Genomic DNA, 26,565 nt, shown 5'->3' with positions numbered 1-26,565 from the left:
TGACAGAATACTGTAGCTCAAACATGTCCCTCCATGTGGGGTAGGTGCCACTGGATTCTTGATTTGTTCATGACCTGTTTCTGCTACTCCCACTTTTCCATCTCTTGTTGTTGTAGTAAGGTGTCAAAGTACTGAGATCCCTGCAGCAGACTGTTCCTCCATTTGGGGCAGTCCTGGATGATAGTCTTCCATGAGCTGACGCTGATGTTGAGAACATCCCTGAAGTGCTTTCTCTGCTCTCCTCTTGAGTGTACAACTTGGCTGAGCTGAAAGAATAAAACTTGCTTCAGGAGTCTGGAGTTGGACATCCAGATGACATGGCTGGCCCAGCAAAATTGATGTTGGGTGATCATAACCTCAATACTTGTGAAGTTTGCTTGCAGGAGGACACTAACATTAGTGTTCTGTCTTCCCACTGGATTCAGAGGATCTTTCACAGGCAGTGTTGATGGTACTTCTCTATCAACTTTAGATGTCTTCTGTACATTGTCCATGTCTCAGTTCCATACAGTAAGGTGAGGATCACAACTATTTGATAAACCATGAGCTAAGTTCAGATCTGACATTGTAGTCTTTGAACACCCATTTCACCAGGCATCCAAAGACTACACTTGCACAATTGAGGTGATGTTGGATTTCTTGTTCAATGTCAGCCTTCTGCAAGAGATGGCTTCTGGGGTATGGAAAATACTCAGTGTTCTCCAGAGTCTCACCATAGGTCTGGATTACCAGCGCTGAGGATTATTCATTAGCAGCTTGCGGACTTAGTCTTCTGAATGTTTGGTGTCTATCCCATTTTCTTGTATGCCTTGGTAAAGATATCGACAATTGCTTGAAGGTCTGCTTCCAAGTGAGCAAACACTACAGCACCATCAGTGTACTGGAGCTCAATGACTAATGTCAGACTGGTCTTGGTTTGGGCTCAGAGTTGGCTGAGGTTAAACATCTTACCATCTATTTGGTAGATTTGCTCCACTCCAGCTGGAAAGTTGTTGGTAGTTAGATGAAGCATTTCATCAAGGAATATTGAGAACAATTTTGGAGTGATGACACAGCCTTGGTTAATTCTTGTTTTAACCTCAAAGGGATCTGTGAGAGAGACATCACTGAACCACTGCTCACATACCATCATGCAGCAGGCTGAGAATGGTGAAAAATTTCGGTGAGCAGCAGTACGTTAGAAGGATCTTCCACACTTCTTGGCTAACTGAGTCAAAAGATTTCATGAAGTCAAAGAAGGCCATGTAGAGAAGCTTATGTTGTTACTGGCATTTCTTTTGGAGCTGGCAAGCTGTGAAAATTGTCAGTTGTGCCTCTTGATGCTGTAGACCCTTAAGGAGATGGTTCAGGAGGGTTCTTGCAATGATCTTTTCTATGGTGGACAAGGCTATCCCTCTGAGTTTCCAATTGGTAGCATTATCTGGGAGCCTATTAGGAAACAAAAATAAGCCAGCACTGTGATACAGTCAAGAATAGGCAAATATCCTAGGATGTTTCAGGCTAGATATATCTCTATATCCTCTATTCTCATCACCCCACCCCATTTAAAAAAAAAAAGAAATCAAACTAGAACAGATTCAGAGATGGACTACTAGTCCATGTCCCCACATGTAGGCATGTGCAGTGTGTGGCTCCACAAACCACATGCATGAAATGTTAAAACATGCCCCATGCTGCAGATTTGCAGTGTGGGGGCAAAATTTGCTACCAGGATTTCCTAGTAGCAAAAAAAAGTTCTGGAAAGAAACTGGCATAACACATGCAACAGTAGCATACACTGGAAAAAAATGGAAGTTTGGTCCTCCAGTGAGATGCTTTTGACAACTGGCCAGAGCATCTCTACTGCTCTATTTGGGCCCTGACTGCTCCAAGCATACCAGGAGCCAAGAAGAGCTGGGCAAGGGCAGCTTTGTTGCCCCACAACAAAGCACACATGCAGGGGCATGTGCTCAAACTCAAAGTAGTAGAACAAATTTGTGCCAGTACTATTTATACCTCTGGAAGCAAACATCTGGATGCAGCCCTAGGGTGGTCAGGGGGATGAAAACTCTCTCTTACAAGATGTGGCTAAATGAACAAGCTACTAATAAGCAGACTATTGGAATAATTACCTATCACTCAAGTCACCTAATGCTGTCCATTTTAAGAATCTGTTTTTGCTTGCTTTTAACATTACCAAGCAATAAGAATTTGCACTAAAATTTTATATGCTCCAGCTCCTGCCCCTGCCAGTGACTCTCAGTGCCTGCTGCTCCAGCCCAGCCCCTTACAGCAACAACCTGTGCCCCACACCCCTGCTGGCCACGGTGCTTGTCCTACTGGCCTCAACAGGCCACCCCCTGCCAGGCCCCAGACCAGGCACACTCACCAGTGGGGGCCAGGGCATCAGTTGCAGGCAGCCTTACCTGACCCCCTCCTCCTGCACTCCCTGCTCCATCTTCCCTTCCTCACTGTTCACATACCCCCTACCCAGTCCCAGCACCACTTTCAGGACACAAACATGGGTGAAACAAAAAAAAAAGCTTGATTACCCTCACAACACCCATCCCCATCCCTCTCCCCTTCCCCCTCAACAAACAGAACCTCTCCTTCCCCTCCCCATTGCTCCCTCAACCAACAGAGCCCTTCCACCACCCTCCCCACCCACCAACAATAAAAAAAACCATTTACAAGCGGGAAACAATATACAAGGGGAAAATTATTTACAGTATTTTGGGGCTTCAAGGCTACAGTGGGTGGGCCTAGCAGGCAGAGCCCCGAAGCAGGTGCCCAACACCCCAGCCCCTGGATGTTTCCTGGGGCTGAGCTCAGGCCAGCCCTTTAGTGGCAGGGAAGACCCGGTGCTAAAGTTAAGGCCGGGTCACATCTTCACATACGTTAATGCGCATTAGCTAATCACCTAAATTTGATTTGTGCATTTGCAGGTATCAAATTTAGGTGCAATTAGATGAAGTTAGTGCACATTAAGGGCTTGCACATGTAGATGCATGCTTGTAATGCATGTTAATTTATGCTAATATGCATTAATGCATGTTGTGTATCCACGTCCATTGAGGATGGAGCTATCAAATTTGACTGCAGAGGGAAAAAGAGGGCTGCAGGATGGGTAAGGAAACTAGATGGGTAGATGGAGGAGTCTGGGATAGGCCATAGAATGGGACTGAAAGTTGGTAGACATAGAGTGGAACTAGGATTTCAGTTTGAGAAGAGATTTGGACTAGCTGATTCATGAGAATGGGAACCAAAGGGGTGAGAGAAGAAAATGAGGGGAAGTGAGATCTAATAAAGACCTGGGGTCAGAGGCAAAAAGTGGGGTTGTTGTATTAATGGTCTAAGACTAGAAGCCAGGCTGAAGGAGGTAGAGATCACCGAAACTTGAGCAAATAGTCCATGAAAGAAGATTTGGACAAGGAGTGAGAGGCAGACTCAAGGTTTATGGGCAATAATCACACCCTCCCCTGCTTTCCATAGTGTAGCTCAGCAGCTCTGGTTCCAGCAGCCCTAGACACTGTGGAGTCTACAGCATACTATGGCAGTAGCAGCTGGAAACTATTTAAAGTCCAAAAGCACTGTCACTCCCCTGACTGTCACTTTTGACACCTCCTCATTTCCCCTCCATGCTCAGTGGCAGCTTCCCTCCCCACTTATTTTCCCATCCTGCTTTCTACTTATGCCTCTGAGCACAGGGTGGGGAGAACTGCCTGCCACTGCTGCCATCCCTAGCTGACCCAAGGAGGAGGCTAGGGAAGCCGTAGAGCAGCTCCAGCCAGGATCACAGGGAGCAGCTGTGCAGGGAGCCAGGCTCAGCTAGGGAGAGCAATGGTGGGAGGCAGGTTCCCTCTCCGTGCCTGGGTGTTCCCTCTGGGTGTTCTCTGACAGTCTGGGAACCTGCCCACCACTGCTGCTGTCCTAGCCAAGCCTGACTCCACATAAAGCCACTCCCCACAGCCCCAGCTTGAGTGGGGCCAGAGCGACTGAGACGTTGGTGGGTCTTCCCTTCCTGTACCGAGAAACATAAGTAGAAAGAGCAACGGGCAAGGGTGGGAGGGTGAGACACTGACCATGAACTGGGACTTATGAATCCCAAATAAAGACTGCTTCTCCAGGTCTGTCCAGAAAACTCAGAGGAAGGAGGGGAGATTCTTACCTGATTCAGAAACTTAAAGACAGTATCTGGTTTCTGTTCCTTCAGTGTGGTCTACTCATCTGGTGGATGAGAAAACCTGGAAATTGTGGGGTGTAGACAACCCTGCAGCACTAGGTACCACTTCCACTCCCCCTTTTCAAAATCCTGGATATGCTTATACAAGAGGCCACTAGGGACATGGTACATGTGATAGTCCTGGTGTTTTGTGAGGAGAGAGAGATAAAATTAAGAGCTGGGAAAGGAACCAGGAATTGGGATTAGATAATCAAGAAAACAAGAATTGAAAGTTTGATAGAAATCAGAGTCCAAATATGTGAAACTAGGATCTAGTAGACAGGAGCTGTCACTGGGTTGAGAACTCTAAGAATTGCGCTGTGACTTCATAGACAGAGATGAGGAATGGAACAAGGTTCTAGGCTGGTGAAGTCATATGACAGAAGCAAGGATATGTTGTGAGGCATAGCTCAGAAGGTGCCACATTTGTAGAGAGGAACACACTTCTTTGCAGAGCATGTTTCTTCCTTGGAGTGAAATAAAAGATTCCTGAATCTTAGTATTCCCCTAGTATGGATAATACCTATCAGACTCATTGGCAAAGGGTTCAATCAGTCACTGTATTTCCATACACACTGTAATTTTAGTCTGTAGCAGTGCTAATTGTAATTCATCCTAGTTTCACAATACTACAGGACATGTGCCAAGAAAACAAATACACCATTCTCCAACAGCAATCATGTAATGCTTTTGCATTTTTTTAATACAATGTCACTTTCGTTATGCAATAAAATTGCGTGAAAAATGTGAAATTAAACCTACCATCACCTCAGTTTTGCAGATCATATCAGTTCAGATTTATAGTTGTTTTGCTTCTTATGCACAATTGTAGTGTAATGATTTTTACAATATAATGTCTATTGGTCTTAGTATCTACATAAGCATTTCCTCTTGGGGAGGAGCAGAGTGGGGAAAGACGTCCATACCAAAAGACTGATGTCATAATTTTGCCACTACCTGAATAATGCAAGAAGTTTAGGACAAGTATTGTTAGAGAAATTCATCCTCTCCTTTCTATCACAATATTTTTTTTTCAGAGCTTAATATAAACATTGTTCTAAAACTGCAAAATGTCCTACTCCTTTTCTACACTGATATACTTCTGCTCCAGAAATTCAGTGCAAATTATGCAGTAAAATATTTTGTAACTTTCTAAAGGAGTTATTCTTAATGTTGCACAGTGAAAATGAAAACACACCAGTTTGCATAATTTTTTTACATTATATTATTTTTGCAGCACATAAATAAATTACCTAAAAATATTAATGTACCATGTAAGGTAATTAATATTGCATAATGCAAGATTTAATGACTAAGTCACCTTTAAATGTAGATAATTCTCTGTATGATAATTATTGTTTAATGCCACTAACCAAACAGCATTTTGCTAATGACATCCATTTTTACATGACTAATCAGGAAGGTTTTAAATTGGCAAATTACTGCTATGCACTTCTATTGTGAGCAGCTTTGCTTGTGGATATTGCTTCTGGGAGCCAGGAGAGAGTTTGGATGAGGGAGGGAAATAGTTCAGTTCTTTGATGTCTTTTCAAACCTTAGGCAGGAGTGAGAATGGGAAATTCAGGGTGAAGGTGACATATTCCTAGGCCTGTGCCAGTTGTAGGCTTACATTGTAATGTTGGATAACTTTTCTCGGAGAAGCCCTTACACCCCTACTGAAGTGGTGCATGGGTCCACATCCATGGCCCCCTTCCCTACTGCTCCATACATACAAGCAGCCTCCCTCCCTCTCCCCAGCTCTGCTCTCCTGACTCACTGGCTGCAGCAGGCTCCTCTGCTGAACTGGAGTAGGCACAGGAAGCATAACCTGGAGGGGAAGCCCAGAGACCCCAGCTATAAGGTATGTATTCTATGAAATAATCATAGAATCATAGAAAATTAGAGTAGTAAGCAACCTCAGGAGGCCATCTAGTCCAACCCTCTGCTCAAAGCAGGACTACCCCAAATAGATCATCCCAGCCAAGGTTTCGTCTATCCATGTCTTAAAAACCTTCAAGGATGGAGAGCCACAACCTCTCTGGGTAACCTGCCCCAGTGTTTTACTACCCTCCTAGTAAGAGAGTTTTTCCGAATATCTAACCTAAACTTCTTTTGCTGCAACTTGCGACCATTGCTCCTTGTTCTGTCATCTACCACCAGTGAGAACAGTCCAGATCCATCCTCTTTGGGACCCCCCTTCAGGTAGTTGAAGGCTACTATTAAATCTACCCTCAGTCTTCCCTTCTCCAGACTTAAATAAGCTAAGTTCCCTCAGCCTCTCCTTTTAAGTCATATGCCCTAGACCTCTAACCATTTTAGTTGCCCTTGCTCTCTCCAGTTGTACACAGCCTTTCTGTAGTGGGAACCCAAAACTGGATACAGGACTCCAGATATGGCCTCACCAGTGCTGAATAGAAGGGAAGAATCACTTCCCTCACTCTGCAGCATTGGCGATGCATGGGGGGTGCATATCGGCCTGAGATCGGCTGTGCACCCCCTGGAAGTGCCAGCCACTGGCTCAGCAATTGGCCACTGGGGGACACCTCTCTCAGTAGGCAATGGGCCACTGGGAGACACCTTCCCCTCCCCGGTCAGCGATCTGGTGCCCCTCCAGACTCGGGAGGCATCAATTGCCCATGTTCTGCAGGCAGTGCTCCTACTAATGCAGCTCAGCATTCTATTCGTCTTCTTTGCAACAAGAGCACACTGTTGGCTCATATCCATTACTATTCACTGTAACCCTTAGGTCCTAACCTTCCTTCCATTTTTCTTGGACCATTTATGCATTTTGCATTATCAATGGTGGTGGGGGCCAAAACCCAGACTCTTCATCCAGATGACTGTTCTAACTAATAGGATGCAAACACATTCTTCTTCTTGCTTGCTTGTTCACTCTTCTGCCCACACAAAGAATGAGTCTTGCATGTAGGTAGGTACCCTTGAATTTCCAGTGCATAGAGGCACCTAAACCTTAGAGAGGGAAATTCAGTGCTAAGTGTTTCCTATTGGTTGGCTCCAGAGCTTAGCTGAGGAGTTTTGGGATCTACTTTCTGAGAATGATAGGCACATTCTAACATTGATAGGCACTTAACTCAGGACTTTGGATTCAATTTCAGGTACCAGAGACATAGAAGTTGGGTGCTTGTTTGGACCTGGCAAATGACATCACCTCTGTGTTTGGCTTAGTCTGATCAGACAGCTGTAGTTAGCCATGTTAGTCTGAAATCAAGTAGTAGACAGGATAGCTTCTGAAAATAGTGTCTGATCAAGTGAACTATAGCTCATGAAAGTTTGTGCTGTGTGTGTGTTTATATGCACATATGCATGCACACGCACACGTGCACACACATACATACACGCACACTTTGGTTAGCTTATAAGGTACAAATCTACACTACCTTCTGCTTGTTCTGCTCAGACCTGAAGAAGAATGTCTTGCAATTTGAAAGTCTGTCTAACTCTATCCTAAATATACAGTTAACCCAATTAAAGATATCACCCTAAGAAATCCTTGTCCCTCACGTTTGGAAAGGAACAGGTACACTATGCTAATCAATCACTGCAGTTATTTACAGTATTTAGGATTTCCAAAAAATCAGTTTAGGGACATAACTCAAAACAAGGTAATGAAAAAGGGCAAGTTTATTCATTCAAACAGAGATTGGAGTTAGGGTGTTGCAAAGGTGAGATGTATTTATTCTTCACTGATGATAGATATGGTTTCTGTAGAAGGTTTTGCTTCTCGCCTTTTTTTTTCATCGTTGTACCTATAGTCTTATGATCTGAGTAGTAGAGTTGATTTCAAGTTGTGAAGTCCAGCTATAAATTTCAGTCAATACTATACGTTCAGTGCACAGTGTTCATTTGAACGCCTTCCTTCTTTGTGCGAGAGATCCAAGAATTACATTTTTTTTTAGTATGATTTGGGAAAGAGTTTTGACAGGTAACAAAAAAAAATCATTATAGGCTTTTAATTCCTGTTGTGAATTCTACTGACAATAGACTATGGTATGGCTGATAGGCTCAGATATGCTTTTTTTTTCATCACTTCCAAAACTACTTTCTTTCACTTGAAGGTAATTTGCACTAATTCGTTCTGCCAAAAATATGTAACTACTTTTGTGTTGTAGATTTACTTCTGTAAGTCTTGATCTTGTTATACCACCATAAGTAGAGGTGCATGGATACATTGGTCCGTTATCGGACTGGTATCAATGTAAAGAAAACTGGCTATATTGGGTATCGGCTCAATGGGACCAATAATCTGGCCAATAAATGCCCATGCTGTGTGCAGCCACAGTGCAGCACTCAGGCAGCCAGGAGCAGAGCCGGCAACATGGAGAGCTGCCTCCAGCTGGTAGGTCTGGTGTGGTGGAAAGGGAGGGGGAAGGGAAGGGAAGGGACATGGGGGGGCGGAGCTGCAGCTCTTTGGTGGGGCATCTCCTGCCTCTCTTTGCACCTTGGAGGGGGAGGGGGTGCCTGCAGATCTATGCAGGACAGGGCGGGGCAGGCTGGAGCTGGGGCCGCATGGGGCTCTTCTTGGTGGGGGCTGGGCTTGAAATGGTCACCAAAGGGAGCTGAGAGGATGCTGCATCCACCCCAAATTTTGCCACCACTCCGCTCCCAGTGCTGCCACCACCAGCTCCCTGGCACAGCCTTGGTTCTTCCTGGCACATGGGTGGATGCGGGGCATTCAACCAGGGCTGTGCCAGGTGACTGGCAGTGGTGGCGCTGGGAGTGGAGGGGCAGCAAAATTTAGGGTGGATGTAGCATCCTTCCATCACCTCCAGCGCCCACTTTGAGCCCAGCCCCCACAGAGAAGAGCCCCATGCAGCGCCCCCCCCCCACTCCGTCCCACCATGTGCAGATCTGAGGGCACCCCACGGGGGGGGCATTGATCTGCCCCCCCATACATCTTCCCTCCTCCTTCCCCTTTCACCACACCAGACTTACCAGATGGAGACAGCTGTGTTGGAAATTGGATCGGTATCAGCCAGTATGCCTCCTTAAATATCAGCTATTGGTATTGGCCCCAAAAATTTCTAACCGTGCACTCCGTATCGTAAGTATAATTCACATAAGGTTGTAATGATTCATAGAGGACCAACATGGTGAAACACCAAGATTCTACTGTTTGGTTCAAAGCAGCTACTTATTAGACTGGTTGGTTGACTTTGTAACCACTTGCTTGTAGTTGGATTGAAGTTGACATCAATTCTGCATAGGCTAATACCAGTCTTTGCTGAGGTAAAATACCTGTATTTTGATTTGAGCCTATATTTTGTATCTGTATCTACAACCTGATGTTCAACAAGTTTCTCAAACTGTGACTTAAGGGGTGCATATACATGAGATGTTTACTGCGGAGCTGCCTAACTTGCTCCACAGTGAAGTCTCTGCATCTACACATGTGGCCCTATTAGGTTACAGTAAACTAATTAACTCTGCTGTAGGTTAGTACTTGTAAACACAAGTACTATCCTATGGTGGCGTTCTTTAGTGTGCAGCAGTGCACGTGTAGGCATTGATGGGGGTGGTTGGGGCACAAGGGTGCTTTAGTGTGGGGGCTGCCTGCCAGCTAGCCCACACTGGAGCACCCTTGTACCCCAGCCAGCTCCTCCACAGCACACAGAGCTAGTTTGGAGCAGTCCTGAGCTGTCAGGCTGACCCCGAGAGCCCCCTGTCACCTGAGGCTGCTGCAGTCCTAAGCACCTGTGTAAACGAGGCACCTGGGAGCAATTCTAGTGATATCCACCAGAGTTTATTGCATTGCCTTAATTTCACGTGTAGATGTGCCCAGAGAGTCTAATCAGACATTGCTTTCAGCTAAGGAACCTGGTACTCGTTTGAAAAATGTCCCAAATACCCTCTATGTCTTCTATTCATGCAGCTTTAGAAGATTGGGGTTAATTTCTCTGAGGAGGAAGCAGATGATTGTGGGAATATTTTAAGAGGTCTCTCCTGCCTAAAAGTGAAGGTTAATGAAAACAAGAACAGTATGCAATTGTCATACCTACATATATAATCATATATATGGTGTTTGCTTTCTTAATTTGTTCTCATTAGCATTTTTTTAAGGCCAAATATCTGAGTTACATCTTTCAATATCTTTGAAATTTTTGTGACTGGAGTAACAAGGCCAGAGCAGCTTTCAGCTCACAGAATCAGGCAACTTTTTTAAACAATATGAGTATCTTACAAAAGACATATTTATACATAGTGGGCATGTCTACACATGTATCTACATGCACCTAAATGCAATGCACCTTTGCTTAAGGTACATTTAGGTGATTTAGGTGTGTGTCTACACATGGACACGCTAATGCTCATTAAGGCATATTGTATTTAGGTGTGAATAGCTAAGTTGCATTAGCACACATGCAGATGCACTAATGTGCCTTAACATCTTGTCTATCCATTGATGCACACCACATTAATGAGCATTACACATCTACAAATGCTCCAATGTGACTTAGCTGTTCACACCTAAATTTGATACCTGCTTTGTGAAGGTATCAAATTTAGGCTCACCTAGCTTTAAAGTGCCATTGTTAAAGTGCATTAAGCATATACATGCAAATGCATGCCTTTAATGTGTCTTAAAAATGGTGATTTTAGGTGAAACCCACTTGAGAGACATGCCTGGTGTGTGTGCATGTGTGTGTAGGTATGTGTGTGTGTGTATGTATGTGTATATGTGTATATAAATACACACACAGTGTCCTTTATTTTTATTTTTTTATGAATCTGTTTAAAGCAGATACCTTTTTTCTTTTTATGAAAAAACATGTATATTTAGTACTGTGTTGCTGTACTGCTGAGGAAATTCTTTTTCTGGGTATTATTATTTACTGTAATGATGTGTGTGTGTGTTTATATGTGTGTGCATGTGTGTGTGTACCACACACACACACACACACACAATATGTATAATATCTGTTTGTATATTGGAGCAGCTTTTAACTCACAGAAGCAGGCAACTTCTCAAAATGATATGAGCATCATACAAAAGAGATATTTATACACTATAGATGCACAATATATCTATAACTATATATATAGATATTAATATATTGTGTATATACTATTGACAATATTTCTGTATAGTATATATATTATGTAAATATATTGTGTGTCTTTTGTATGATATTTGTCTTGTTTTGAGAAGTTGCTGGCTCTCTCTCTCTCTCTATATATATATATACACCTGCTATGTATATGTTAATGTGTATGTGTATATGTCCTTTTTAAATCAAGGTTAGGTTCTTGAACTTGAAGGCAAGTGGAGTCTAACCAAGGTCCTATTCAGACTTCAGTGCAGCAGCACCATGGTTAGGGCTAGGGTTGAAACTGAAAAGGCCAGTTTCTGTATAATTAATAATTTTAGTATCTTATGAACTGCTCTGAAGTCCTACTCTGTATTACTTAGAACTAATTTTTTCCTATGCTTATTCATCTGAGCAAATGTGAGTTCACAGTAGTGGTCATATACTCCTACAAAAATAAATGCACAATCCAAACAACAACAACACATAGCTCTTATGGGAAAGGCAAGGAACGTTGTGTGTAATACCTTATATTAGACCAACCTCATGGTTGGCATAGATTTAGACACACTTCTCACGAGAAATGAAAGCATGTCTACCCCAACCATACAGTTAGTCCAATAACATATGTCACCCACAACAATCCTTGTCACGCTCATAATTCCTGGATCATCATGGCCTATCATTCCAACATTAAATAACTTTTATGGAATGTGGTCACTTCAAAGTACTATACAAACATCATGCATTTAAGTATGAAGGGAGGTCCCGGCCAAGCTTGTGATAGATAAAAATAATTCTTAATAATGGTACTCTATTTTAAACTTGTTGCTTTAAAAGTAATAGGATGGTGAAGACTTTTAAAGATACTGGCAGTTAGATGCTTAACTCTGACTAAAGCCCATTTGTTCCCCTGAAAACTCTAAATCTGAAGCTCTAAATCTTGTTTTAGTTCCCAAATTAAAGTGATCTGATTTTCATCAATGAGAAAGTCATAAATCTAGGGGTGCAGCGATAGAGATTTTTGGGGCTGATACTTATAGCCAATATTTAAGGAGGCATATTGGCTGATACCGATCCAATTTCCAATACAGCTTCCTCCAGTAAGTCCAGTGTGCTGGAAGGGGCATGGGGGAGGCAGATCAATGCACCCCATGGTGAGGGGAGGGGACAGGGGCAGGCACTGCCCAGGTGGGGTGAGGCCGGAGTTGAGGCTCATGTGGGGGGAGGCAGCTCCAGCCACAGCTTGCACCCCTGGAGAGAACTGGGAGGGGGCATGTTCCCCCCCGGACCTGCATGGGGTGGCGGGGTGGGACGGACTGCAGCTGGGGCTGTGCAGGGCTCTTCTTGGTGGGGGCTGGGTTTGGAGCAGGTGCCGGTGATGCTAGAAGAACGCTACATTCACCCCAGATTTCACCATTGCTCTGCTCCCAGTGCCACTGCCAGCTGCCTGGTGCAGCTCCCACTTTTCCCAGTACATGCGTGGAGGTGGGGGCCATTGAGTGGGGGCTGTGCTGGGCAGCTGGTGGCTACAGCACTGGGAGTGGAACAGGGGCAAAATTTGGGGTGGATACAGCATCCTCCCAGAGCTGCTGGTGCCTGCTCCGAGCCCAGCCCCCGCCAACCCATGTGCAGCCCTGGTTGTAGCCCACCCAAACCCATGCAGTTCCAGAGGGCACATGCCCCCTGTGTCCTCCCAGGGTGCAAGCAGAGGTGGGAGCCGCCTCCCCCCACACCCCATGAGCCATGGCTTCCTCCCCTCTGCCTGGGCAGCACCTGCCCCTGGCCCCCACAAGCTCTGGCTTTGCCCCTCCCAGCCGGGCAGCACCTGCCCCTGGCCCCTCCCACACTGTGGGAGGAGTTGATTTGCTTCCCCCTCTCCTTCCACCACACCAGACTTACCAGCTGGAGGCAGCTCTCCATGCTGCCAGCTGTGCTTCTCGCTGCCTGAGTGCTGTGCTGCAGCTGTGGCTGTGGCTACATAAAGCATAGGCATTTATCAACCAGATTATTGGCCCCTTCCGGCTGATATCTGATACAGCCAGTTTTCTTTATAATGGTACTGATCCAATATCGGACCTATGTATCAGTGCACTTCTACATAAAATCCCATTAATTTAAGTAGGATTTATAAGTATTTAGAACAAGTCAGACCATTTTTATTTGTTTCAATATCAGTAATAAGACAGCTCTTACTTAGCACTTTAGTCGGAGATCTCTGCATATTTTGCAAAGGAGGGTAAATGTCATTATTTCAATTTTAAAGAAGCAGAACCTTTAATTAAATATACCTATACAAGAAAACATGTAACTAGGCTTGCAGTTATGAAAGATTTCCAATATTGTTATGTAGTATATTAAATATTCTCATTCACTTACTGTTTTTAAGCAAAAGTAATCTATGAGGCTATTTGTCTTTTAGTCCAAGCTGAACAGGTAGGGTGATGGTTCTCCATTTGAGCCAGTTACCAGCATTTTGCAGTATCTGCTAGCCTTGAGAGCTTGAGATTGTGTTTGGAACTCAACTGCAAATCCTCACTTGGGTGGCCTTTCTTCAGCCTCAAGTTACTATAAACCTGATCTATTTCGTTTTGTTCCAAATTGAATTGACATATGCCAGTATAGCAGTATCTTCATGCCAGATGGTTTCATTCCATTGGCTATAACAACGTCAAAAAAAAAGTTTACTTCCTCATACCTAGAGCCTGTGAAAATATTGGCACATCTGTCACTTAAAAACTAACCATAGGAAAACTTGAATAAAATCAAGAAAATAAATTCTGTCAACAAATGTTTTAGCTCGGTTGCGGCTTCCAGAATACATTTCTTTGATTTATTAAAAATATACCAGAAAAGAGACTTGAATTGTTTTCTGATCGAATTGCCAAAAGTCAAGATTGTTTTCTGATACAAGAGGAAAAAAGTCTAAATTTAGTAGATGCTACACATTCTTATGCTGCTTTTTCTGTCTGTCACTCTTTGTACCAACTTTTGTAGTTGATACGGCTGGAATCATCACCTATATATACTTACAAATCCTGAGTAACTTATGACTAATGACATCCAGTACAACATCTCTTGAGCTATATATTTTTATTGTTGTGTTTGGAATTGAGAGCTTACTGAAAACCAAAGGAATGCTCTAGCTATAGTGCTACATAGTACTCCTGATTTCTGTATTAGATGCATCTTATTTGTTACAGTTTTGATTTCACCCACAGATTCATATGTCAAGTTGGCAGATGTATTATACAATACATGGGGTTTCTTTAGTAAGTGTGTAGACAATGATCAAAGGTCGAATAATTTATTAGTAAGTTTATAAAATAGTTATTGACTGGTCATTGGTAAAACAAATACATTTATCACAAAAATGCAAACAAATTTAAGAGTTAAAGTATTACTTTAAATTGTTAATTTTTATGCTACAACAAGAAACGAATAATGAATTGCACGTTAACTATAAAATTTGAATGGAATATAATAAGAGAATTTTATTTTCAAAGGGAAACTGAAGATCATTGCACAAAAATATTTATGATTGAGCAACTACTTTAGCATAAGCAATTAATCTGTGTATCTGAGGGTCTATAAAATTGGCTAATTGGCTAATGATTTAACAAGTACAAATCGAAGAAAGAAGAGTTAGAGGCCAGATTGTCTACCCCTTATATACAAAAATGTGTACCTACACAAGTCATACCATTGAACAGCAATGGGATTGCTTGAGTAAGTCAGGGATCATCAGCAGTTAAGAAGGATATTACAGTCAAGTCCTAAAGAGGAAGAAACCACCTAATGTATGTATACCCATGCCAAGAAAGTGAATAAAACCAATAAAAACATGAATGAAAGAAAATATGTATAATAAAATAGAAACAAGCTTATTTCACATTCTGTTTTCATCAGATGGATGATTCACGGATGGATGATTTATGCTGTGTCTTTTTCTTGTTTGCTGTGCAGGTACTGGCTGACAAACAAAGTTCATATCAAAAGACCCAGCACTGGTCTCCTTATGTACACCCTGGCTACCAGATTTTGTGATGAAATTCATCTGTATGGATTCTGGCCATTCCCAAAGGATTTAAATGGAAAACCAGTCAAATATCATTACTACGATGATTTAAAGTATCGGTATTTTTCTAATGCCAGCCCTCATAGAATGCCATTAGAGTTTAAAACTTTATATATGTTACATAACAGAGGAGCACTTAAACTAACAACAGGGAAATGTGTACAGCAATAAAGCACATGTACAGTACAATAAAAATACCGAATATGCACTTCATCATAAAGGTGTTGTGAAATGGCAGTGGGATACCACAGAGGATATATTTCAATACCCAATAAGCCATTGGGAAAAGGAAGTTTATCAGAAGTCCATTACCAGCTATTATACCTGTAAAGTGCTATAAAATGAAAGTTATCTTGACTGCAAGGGTTCAAGTAAGTGCCACTTTTCACTAAGAACAAAGCTTGAATGTATAATCAGTACTGTTTACAAGATCCAATGATACATTCTTCATGAAAAAAAGAAGCAGCAAATAGCCCTTTTTTACTGCTGACTTGCTACTGTAGTCTGACAGCTTATAGAAGAAATACCCAGTGGATGGAATCTGCCCATGGGGAAATAAAACAGCCTTTGGCAGAAGGATTCTTGGTTGAATTAGTAGAGAAGTGAAGTCCGTAAGATCAAGCAGATCAAGTAAATGCCTTCAGTCAGGGGACTGTCTGACCTTGTATTATAACCTCATCTTTTGTTGCTGGTTCCTTGTTGTTGTTGTTTGGTTTTTTCTTGCATTTGGGTATTGTAACCCTGAAGGGATTTTATAAGGATGATATGAACAGTTTAAAGAAGTCATCAAATAGTTGTCTTAGAAGAAAAAGGTTATTATTGGGGGAAAAAATCAAATACTTTAACAATCTTAATTGTGTTGTATACAGTTGTTACACAATTCCAAACTTCCATATTGTTGGGTTTTTTTAATTTTTGTTTGTTTTTTAGCTGTAGTTGTCAGTAACAGCTAAACAGAACCACTCAGAGATCAGTATTTTTGAGCCATTTTTAAAGAAAGTTTTGTCTGTTACGTGTCAATTAGGGAAGACGTGTAACAAGAAGGTGCCCTTATTTTTGGTACCAAAGATACACTGATTTTTGTATACAGCTACCTTTTTTTTTTTAATGAAAAAACATGTATATTTAGTACTGTGTTGCTGTACTGCTGAGGAAAAAAAATGTTTCTGGGTATTATTATTTACTGTAATTTATATTGATTGACTTGTTTGAATGAAGAAGCTTCAAACAGATTTTCTAAGCTAACTTTGCCAGGAAAGGAAAAATCTAATAGTGTTTATTGCAAGCATTCAGCTATATTTAAATTTAATTTTTATTTCTGTTTAGGCAAAAGGAATTTTTCAGTTTCATAATTCTTGTATTAAAACACACTATAGTTTACTAAATAGAAATAATTATTTTGGGGGGATCTCTAATTTCTTTAAACCAAGGTGGTAAAAAAAATAGGTTCCTGAAATGTTGTCCAATTTTGAGGGAAAAAAGGCCCTGCAACATCCAGCTACCATTTTAAAATAGGTTTTAAAAAACTGAATAGACAATAAAGACACTGTTAGTCAAACACAGTTCTTTTATATTAAAAATTTTATCTAGTGTTGGACAATAAACCTCTCTTGTATTTGTTCGATAGCCTAATAAGTAAATGATTAAAATAACATCATTCTACAATATTCTTACATCAGTTCTTCTGAAATCCTTTTTTTTTTAATCACACAGAATAACTGTCCTCTTCTATTATTTCTGGGAAGACAGTTACAAATGGCATGAAGAACAGGAAATGGGCTCTGCAGGTTGTGAAATACCAAACCATTTCTTATTCCCTTCATAGCACAAACATGTAATTAGAGTGCCTGAATGCATTTGAATTTAAGAAAAATCTGAACACTTTCCTTTTGGAATTTGGTGTGCATCTCAGGAAACTTAACAGCAGGCAGTGAGCATCACCGCAGTAGCATGAAGAGTAAAGAACTAGTTTTAAAGAACAAATGCAGTCTCTATGCTCTCTGGTTGCACATTAATATAAAAATTATCTTGGCCACATGAGGGTTCCCTAATCCCAGCTGCTGGAATTGGACAAGATGATTCTGGGAGAATGTGTTTTCTGCCACTATGTTTCTGATTGCATCTTACTTGAGGATGGCTCTGGAGCTGTACCAAGTCTCCAATAATGCCCATTGTGTCCCCACAACCAGCTCACAAAAAAATACTTGGAACATGTCATTCATATGTTGCTTAGGTCTCTTCCTGCCCACAACATCTGTGCAGCATGGGTTTTGTCTAGAAGAGAGAAATGTAAATGAAGTAAGAACCACCATGTTTGCACTGTACTGAACAGGATGGCAGATCACAAAAAACCCTTACAAGTATACTAGACAGTATATGTGCTTGTTAAGTTTTCAGCCTTGGCACAGTTCTTTCTCCTCCCCTCTCTGCCCTTACGGTATATTTCAGGTCTTGAATTGATCTGGGAAAATGCATGTGCATTTCAGCACCTAACCACACTTCATGAATGCCACTCCTTACTTACCATGGCTTGGAAATCCAGATGGATCCATCATCCAGATCCAATAGCCAGATCTCTCACAGAGGAGGGTAAAGTGCTCCCTGTTGCAGTCAACAAACTGAGACTAAAGGTTGTGCATCATATAGTCACAATTGGCTTTTCTTTCTTCTCTCACAAAGCTTTTGTTTTGGTTTTGTTTTAGGATTTAGAATTTGGCTCTCTGCATTTGGGGATTTACACTTTTTTTAGATTAAGGTGATAGAGAGGTCATTTGAAGTTGCTTGTTCTTGAATAACTGAAAACCTCTATAGGACTATTTCTAAGGGCAACAATTTTTTTAAAGTGTGGGAGATATACTTTATATATTATTATATTATAAAGGAAGGCCTCTTGTTCCACATAGTTTTATGGAGGGATTATTTTTCTGTTTCTTGAGATATGAATTCCTTGAGCTCCATAGACCAGTGGTCCCCAGTTCATGGCACATGGGCAACATGTTGCCTGCAAGACCTCCTAATTAAGGTTGACAGGGAAAGCAAATATAGTGTTGCACACAGTATATTTCTAGCTCAGTAGCATTGCTCATGGGCCAGTGAAGTTAGGGATCACTGCTCTAACAGCTTAGAAAAGTGTCTGTTTGGCTTATTCACATATCTTTCATACTCTTTACTTTATGTTCTGTGAATTTTTTCTCGCCTTTGCTCCCAAATGTCAATCATAGTCAGAAAAGGATGTCATCACTGGCTAAAATTTCCATTTAAGGATTTTTTAATACTCTAACATCTATTAAAGAAGAAAGAGCAACAAACAGATGAAAACATTTTAATTCCTATTGCATCAAAATATTGGCTTCTTTTGTGATACAAGTGCAACCAATGGGACAAAAATGGAATGATAGGTGAAGGAGTTTGGGTTTAAATACTGGAAATTAAAGGAGAGAAGAAGGAAACAGAACATCACTGGGTGCATCTATACAAGATGCTACTGCGCAGTCATTACTGTATGTTTATTTAGTACTTGTATTAGCAAGTAATAAATGCACAGTAGCCAGAATTACTGAGCAGTAGTACCAGTGAACATCTTTTAGGTGCCACTACTGTGTAGTAGCCTAATAGCACAGTAGCATATTAGCACCGTCCATGCTGTGATGTGCTAATGCGTGGTATATCTTGATCAGCATCCCATTGAGTAGGACTTATGTTCCAGGGTTCCACGGTGCCTCTGCCCCTCTGTTAAGCTCCTTTCTTACTGCAGTTAAACAATTTTACATCTACCCTGTAATGTTTTTCCCTCAGGGAGGGCAGGAGTGGAATATTCCCCAGGGCTTTAACGGGACTAGGGGTTCTAGGATGAGGTGAGCTTCACTGCGTAGGTCTTAACGCACAACAGTAACTGTCTTACCATAACAGGGGTCACGTTTTTACGTCTCCATACCACCTACAGCACAACAAGCACGGACAATCTACGTGAAAAATAATATTATCATCCAACTTCATCACTGACTTAGTTAAGCAAAAGGGCAAGAAGTCCACCTGCTGTTAACATGAGATTTGGTGAGGCTATGAGGCTAGGGATGATCTCAAATGACTGACTTCTTTCCACATAAGATGTTAAAATGTCCAGTAGTAATTTCTTGCTAATATCCTGACCTTAAGCTAAATTCCAGAAATGGGTTATTATGTTTCCATGCAGTTCTACGAAGACGCAAATTTGGCAAAATAATTTGTTTTCATTCAGATAAATGTGATGTAAGTGGTTAATAAACTAGTATTGTAATGTTTCTGTGGTGAGGACTATGTCTCTCTTAGTTTAATGGACAATAACGGATAAAAATGTCTGTGAAATTTTCAGCTTTGAGCCTATTCTTCCTTCCCCCTGAACTCCTAATGGAACATCTGCTGAATTAGTTGGGGCAATATGATGTGCATTGCAAAATCAAACCACAATTAACACATACCGCATGGAACTAATCTTTTACTTCAGAATAAAATCAACACACTCAAGGTTGCAACATGTTTATATGGACTGTATTTGGCAGAAAAAAAAAACATTTGTGGGTTCAATATCTGTTTCTTTGAGGTCTGATCCTGTAATGTGCTAAACATTCCTTATTCCCATTGACTAATTTGAGACGTGACAGTATTCAGAACCTACCTATGTAAGTGTTCAGCATTTTGCAAGATCAGTTTTTTAGTCCCCTTAGATTGCGCACATTTTTTTAAGAGCACTGTTACTTAGTGTAGGAAAAAGCACAATTGTTCTAAATGTATATTAAACAGGAAGAGAGTTTACAGAGAACAGCATTCCTGCACAGTATTATTGCTACTGAGTATACACTATGTCATTTGTGTGGTTTGAACGATTAAGGTGTATTCTGCCAGGATTGTCCTGTTTGACACTGTTTAATATTATTTTGTGTACAGCATTTGGGTATTGTTTTATTATTTGTACAAATGTAAAATAAATTAAACAATTTTTTTCATTTTTTCTGCTACACTTGTTACCATATTTCTTTGAACTTCAAATGAAGCTTGAGTTTATTTTCTTCCTTTTTTTTTTACATTTTTAAATGTGGTTTTTTAACATGGTGTGATGCAAAAATGCTTTAAAATATGTAACAATATCTGAGAGCTGGAAAGCTTATCTGAATTAGGCTCAATTTGATATTTATATACGCTTGTGAAATTAAGAGGGCAGAATTAAACATAATATTACATAATTACTCTAAAACATATAGCGTTAATAGCACAATTTATGGACTTGTAACCTACACTGTGGAATCAAATACAGAATTGTATCCCCTCCCATAGAACTCTGTATGTTACTTTTACAAATATATATAAACAGTTTGCCAATCTGTAATGACTTTGATACAATTGTTCCACAATGGTAAGTTCAGTTTCCACACACAGCTGAAGTCTGTTTAAAAAAATCATGAAAGTCAATATTTTGCAGAGCTTTGCTGTTTTGTACTACGTGGAAGCAAGGCATCATATTTTATTGAATACAGCCTGTAGTTCAACAATGTTAATGAGATTGTTTCAAACAACTATCATGTTTTAGCAGGGCAGTGGTTTTTCTTTAATTATCTTCCACTATGAAGATGTGTGCTTCCCCATGATATATAACAATACCCATGAACTATCCTTGTACTATTATGATAAGCCACTTAGACTAAAAGTATTATAGTATACAGCCCTCAATTATGGCCTTGCCACCCTTGTCTTTCTCTGGTCATTGTGTTCCTTCTTACCCTCCATTATAACCTTTCTTGTTCCAGAAGAAATGTATATTAACTAACTGAAGCCTGCAAAACATTTATGATTAATTTTTTATTGCAAAAGTATTTCTTTAAATACAGGATTTTTAGTTATCCTTTGACTGAATAGTTTAATGGAATCAAAATGTCTCACCCTTGAAAAGGCTACATAAGGCTTTCCGTGTTTAACACAGGCTTAGGAATATAACCACCTCAGAGGGAAGCACCAGGGCCCCGTGCAGCTCAGGGCCCTCCAGCAGCTCGCCCCCTGCCCACCTGACCATGGGAGAGGCAGGCAGGCTCCAGGGAAAAACGGGATTGGGCTCTCACTCTTTTTATTTTATTTTTTTCCTTCGGCAGAGCCTGTCCGCTCTGCGGTGGAAAGCCCTGGTGCTTCATTCTAGCCCTGACTTGCCTGTTTCAAATGCCTGGGATCTATAATAATAACACGTTTATTCTGTCCGTCCAGAGCACTCTGGTTGTTTCAGTAAGCATTGTGATTGGCTGCCAAGACGACCAGTTAGAGTGCTCCAGACAGACGGAATAAACTTTTTATTATTATAGATAAGAATTCACTGGTATGTTTTTAGCAGTATTTCTTTAGCATGCTTCAAAGACTCTTAAAACATTGTTCAAATATTTATCCTGAATCCTAAGAAAACACCTGATGAACAATTTGATAAATTAAAAATTAACTTAATTTTCACTTCAACTTTCATTATTCTTTATGGCACTCAGATAATAAAGCACATGTTCGAATATGTAGATAGCTCAATAACAAAATGGTGTGGGGGGTTGGGGTTAACGGGAAAATATTTGTTTTCAGGCTGGCTAATATATTTAAGAAAAACGGTGATGGGGATAAACACAATGTCAAAGAAATAGTATCTATATTTAAATACATTCTCCTGTATAATTCACTGCTACTTTATTCTTTGGATCATTTCATAGATTTCATAGACATTAGGGCTGGAAGGGACCTCGGGAGCTCATCGAGTCCAGCCCCCTGCCCAAAGGGCAGGAAGTCAGCTGGGGTCATAGGATCCCAGCAAGATAAGCATCCAATTTACTCTTGAAGGTGTTCAATGTAGGTGCTTGAACCACCTCCGCTGGCAGACTGTTCCAGACCTTGGGGGCTCAGACAGTAAAGAAATTCTTCCTTATGTCCAGCCTGAAACTGATCAGACTTTCACCAAAATCAGTGATGCTTTTGCATGAAGATTAATGGTAGAATATTGTCTTACTGGCCAGATTCTTGTCACACCACCAGCAGTGTAAATCTGAAGAAAGTCTATTGTATTAAAGTCTATTGTATTAAAATCCATTGATTTAAATTCATTGACATATTCTATTATTGTAACAACCAGAATATGCTTCAGATGATTAGTAAAATGTATTAATGTCCATTATAATAATGAGACTGCCTCTTCCATGGCCCCCTTCATTATCTAGCATAATATGGTCTAAAGGTTTTTGGACTGACTTCTGAGCTACATCCACCAGTTCTGCACAAGCACAGTTTCACTGAAGGCAAGGACGTTGCCCCTGATTTTTGCTCGTGTGATTATCAGCATAAGAGATTATGTTGGCCTTGAGAAAGTAAGGAGTCAGAGTACAATGGCTTGGTTAAGACTAGCTATATAACACAGATCCTTGGGGACAAATCTATGCCTACTACAGTTCTCTCGACATTAACAGAACTGAGTGGGAATTTTCAGCTAACTCAGGTGTCATTCTCCTTTATGAGCTGGGCTGCTTGGCCTGATGACATCTATGGCTGGGTCCACACGAGCAGGGGTATGCCTTTACAGCAGCACAAATCATAGCAGCACAAATATATGCTGCTACTTTGTGCCCCAGTGCATACCCCTGCCTGTGTGCTTTGCAGTGGGACACATTGTCTTGCTGCGTCATGTGCTGGGGGGGTGTAAGCCAGGCATCCCTTGTACACCCTCTGCCCTAGCCAGCTGGGGAGCAGCACATGGAGCTCCACATGCTGCAGAGCCCTCACGCTGACGCACCCTAGCCAGCTGCTCCCTACCCGGCTGGGGCGCAGTGTGCCTTGAGATGGGGGAGCAGCCAGCGCTCCCCTGTCTCCATGTACCTCAGTGCAGGTGATACAATGCAGAGCCCCTGCACACAGGCATGTGCAGCCCCCACAGTGAGGCACACTGTACCCCAGCCAGCTGTGTAGCAGCTAGCTGAGCCTCAGTGTGGCTCAAGATGGGGGAGCAGGCTGCCTGCTCCCCTGTCTTAAGGTGCACTGTGCCATAGCACGCGGGGTCCAGTGGAGCCTCTATACTGAAGCATGTGGACATAGGGGAGCAGCCAGCTCAGGGCTGCCTACTCCCCTGTCTTGAGGCACCCTGCACCCAAGCCAACCAGGAACCAGGTGGCTGGAGCACATGTACCTCAGCATGGGAGCTCCAAAATGTGCAGAGATGGGAAAGCAAGGCAGCCCTGGGCTGCTTGCTCCCCTGTCTCTCCATTTGTCCTGGTGTTCGCCACGTTGGTGTGGTTTGCGCCACAGGGATTTTTTTTGTTTTTTGCTACCAGGAAATACCAGTAGCAAATTTTGCCCTGGTGCTACAAATGAGGAGTGCCAAGCACTGATTAATATGTGACTCATGCAGTTTGTGGTGCTGCAAAGAGGTTTGCAGCTCCATAGACCACACATGCCTGCACATCTGGATCCAGCCTATGAGGCCATCCAAACCCTAGTTCCAAACCCCAAAGTTCATTCCACTCCCCTACCCTCCTCTTGCCCTCTCCACTTCTCCACAGGCCCTCCAGCTGCACTCCTGAATGATGTCCTCTTGGCATATTCTAGCTAATCCTGAAAGCTGTGAGTGCAGAGAGGAGGACTACCTGAGAGGAAAATAATCCTTACTCGCAAAAGCAAGTAATGTCACATAGTGAGTTACTTAGCTAATTCTGTTAATGAAAAAAAAAGACTGTATTCAGGGAGAGGATGGAGGTATAGGGCTGAAGCCAGCATTGGAAAAGAGGTTCCCACACTCTAATTCTACACCCCAAATTTGTAAAGTCCACATTGGTTGCCTCAGCTATGCAACAAAGCTAGGTAAGTATATGTCCCTTCCCTTTTCTTCCTGCTCATGGCTTTTATACATTGAGCTTATGATTTTATACATTGAGTTTATGAAAAGGCCTGGAAGGACTGTGATGGATGCATCCTGATAGCAAGAAATAAATGAGCTAGTTAAATTTCAGCTGTTTCCAGTCCTCTGTAGATCACTAGCGCATTCCTGTGTAGTTTTACAAAAGTTTCAGGTTAGAGTGGGCCTTAAATGACCAAGTTAGTTGTGGCATGTGAATAGAAGAAGGACATTGCATTGCTTATTTTCTTAAAAGGGGAAGGAATTTATGGAACTAATAAACATGAGCCTCTGAGTCTGATTTCTTTTTTTTCAGAAGTAAACAGACAATTAAATCTGAGAATTTGTTTTCAGTGCAAAGAGTCCATGTAAATGGGAGGTGGTGGTACTGGGTGAGCACTCCCTCCCATCCATCCCCTTCTTACATATGATTTTGGGGAAAAGATGAGCTATCTGGTTTCAAAACTTGCAAGTGGCTCAAGATGGTAAAGGTTGTTCATTTTATATGTGGTAATGTTGTTTAAGTTCAACTGAAAAGAACAGAGAAACAATGTATGTATATAATATTTTAGTAAGGAAACAACTTTCATAAAACATTTCTTAACTAAAAACTTTGACTCTGTACAGAATATAAACTAAACTAAACTGTAGTTCCTTTACTACTATGAACAAATAGTCCTTGCCTAATTAACAACTGAATACAACTAGGGAGACAGACTCTCATTTTGTTTTGCATTTGTGCAGAAAAATGTAATCATGGTCTATGACTAGGACACAATAGTAATTAAGATATTTTTTCATGAGTTTGATATTTTTAAATAGGATTCAAAATCATTGAAGGGAAAAAGAAAAAAAAAGTCCATAACAATTTGAGAAATGGCAGGATAGAAAAACAGTGGGGAAAAAATGCATGTATGCAATGTGTCTTTTATTGTCTTTTATGTATCATTTCCATCCATATGACCACTTCCACGAGTCTTGGCCAGGAGGTATAACCATAGGGAAAAAATCTTACAACCATTACAAGATTCAGTATGAATCCCAAGGCAAAAAAAAAAAGAGGAATGATGAACAATTCATCTACTGTCCTATACTCTGCTGTCATCTGCAGAAATAGTGCCCTTCTGTAGGTTAGGGTCATGGAGAGGAAGGTTAGGCAGACAGCTGGCAGGTTGCAGGGAAAGAATTGCTGAGAGGCAGAGATCTAGGGAAACTGATCCTGTGGTTCCTAGAGATGTCCACAGAAACTGACAGCACATCCTCCTCTGCCCATCCTACCTGACAGGAGACAATATAGATTTCATAGACATTAGGGCTGGAAGGGACCTCAGGAGATCATCGACTGGCAGCTCCAGAAATGTGCTCTTGTGCTGGCTGGCAGAAGTTTAACAGGTGAAGGGGAGCAGATAAGTCCACATTTTTTTCCTTAATGTTTCATTGTATAGAAATAATGCTGACTCTCAGAATTAGGCACCATTCATTTAAAGCCATGGAGCTAATCAATATATTTAGAAAACAGATGCCTAGTTTGTACTTTAACATGTTACTTTTAAGCGCTGTTTGTGCCTGCAGAATGCACTGTAAATCAAGAAAAAGGTGATAAATGTGACTTCAAACAGGCTCAATAATAATAGTATATTCCAGAACCCAACATTTTGCTAATCCTATTCGTGCCTGATCACAGTGATGCAACAGATAGAGACAACTCTATCTACTTCTGTTGTTGCCAAGGCAGTTCTGTGCTCAGGACAGTAGTTTTGCACAGGGTGGTGGCAATAGCCAGGTTCCTATCAGCTGTAAGTGAGAAGGGGTGGCAACAGCCATTTTCGTACACTACTCAAATATTCATTTCCCCCCCACCTGCTTTAGTTACACAGCTGTAACAAGGAATGCACCTTAATCCCTTTCTGATTCCTTCCCTCATAAGAAGGGAAACCCCAAAGAAGAAAAAGGAGCTGAAAGTAGCAGAAGCATAAACTAGTTGTGTATCAGCCTGGGTTAGGATATGAAAAACTATCCTCTCAGATAGCCCCATTATTGTATATTTAATAGCTGAATGATGCTAACATTATGATAGGCATTTGCCAGGTAGTGTAAGATGACAAATACGATGCTTCAAGTGCAGAGGAACATGATTATATTATATTCCCTGTTGGGAGGGGGAGGTGAATAGGGACTGAGAAAAGCAGAGTGGCCAAGCACTGATATTTGTCACATGTCAAAGTAGGTCCATAATTTTTGCATGGAATTTTTTTATTAACAAGCAGAGATTTTCAGATGCTTATTTTGACATAACTTGCCTAAGGAGAGAGGAGTTATTTTAGAAAAAGAACTAAAACCACCAATGTAGCTCTGAGTTAAATAA

At 41.4% G+C, this 26,565-nt stretch overlaps 1 protein-coding gene across 1 annotated transcript in view; it reads left to right on the top strand.

Annotated features, from left to right (window-relative positions):
• Positions 1-18,160, top strand: part of ST8SIA4 (ST8 alpha-N-acetyl-neuraminide alpha-2,8-sialyltransferase 4) — a 119,925-nt gene extending 101,765 nt beyond the window's left edge. The window contains exon 5 of the mRNA XM_019532418.1: positions 15,214-18,160. Coding sequence (XP_019387963.1) covers positions 15,214-15,496 — 283 coding nt within the window. The 3' untranslated portion in view covers positions 15,497-18,160. The remainder of the gene's footprint in view (positions 1-15,213) is intronic.
• The last annotated feature ends 8,405 nt before the right edge of the window (positions 18,161-26,565 follow it).

This window comes from Crocodylus porosus, unplaced genomic scaffold (assembly GCF_001723895.1).
Source record: "Crocodylus porosus isolate Cpor-Errol unplaced genomic scaffold, CroPor_comp1, whole genome shotgun sequence".
NCBI classification, from domain to species: Eukaryota; Metazoa; Chordata; order Crocodylia; family Crocodylidae; genus Crocodylus; species Crocodylus porosus.
This window is presented reverse-complemented; position numbering and strand designations above follow the sequence as displayed.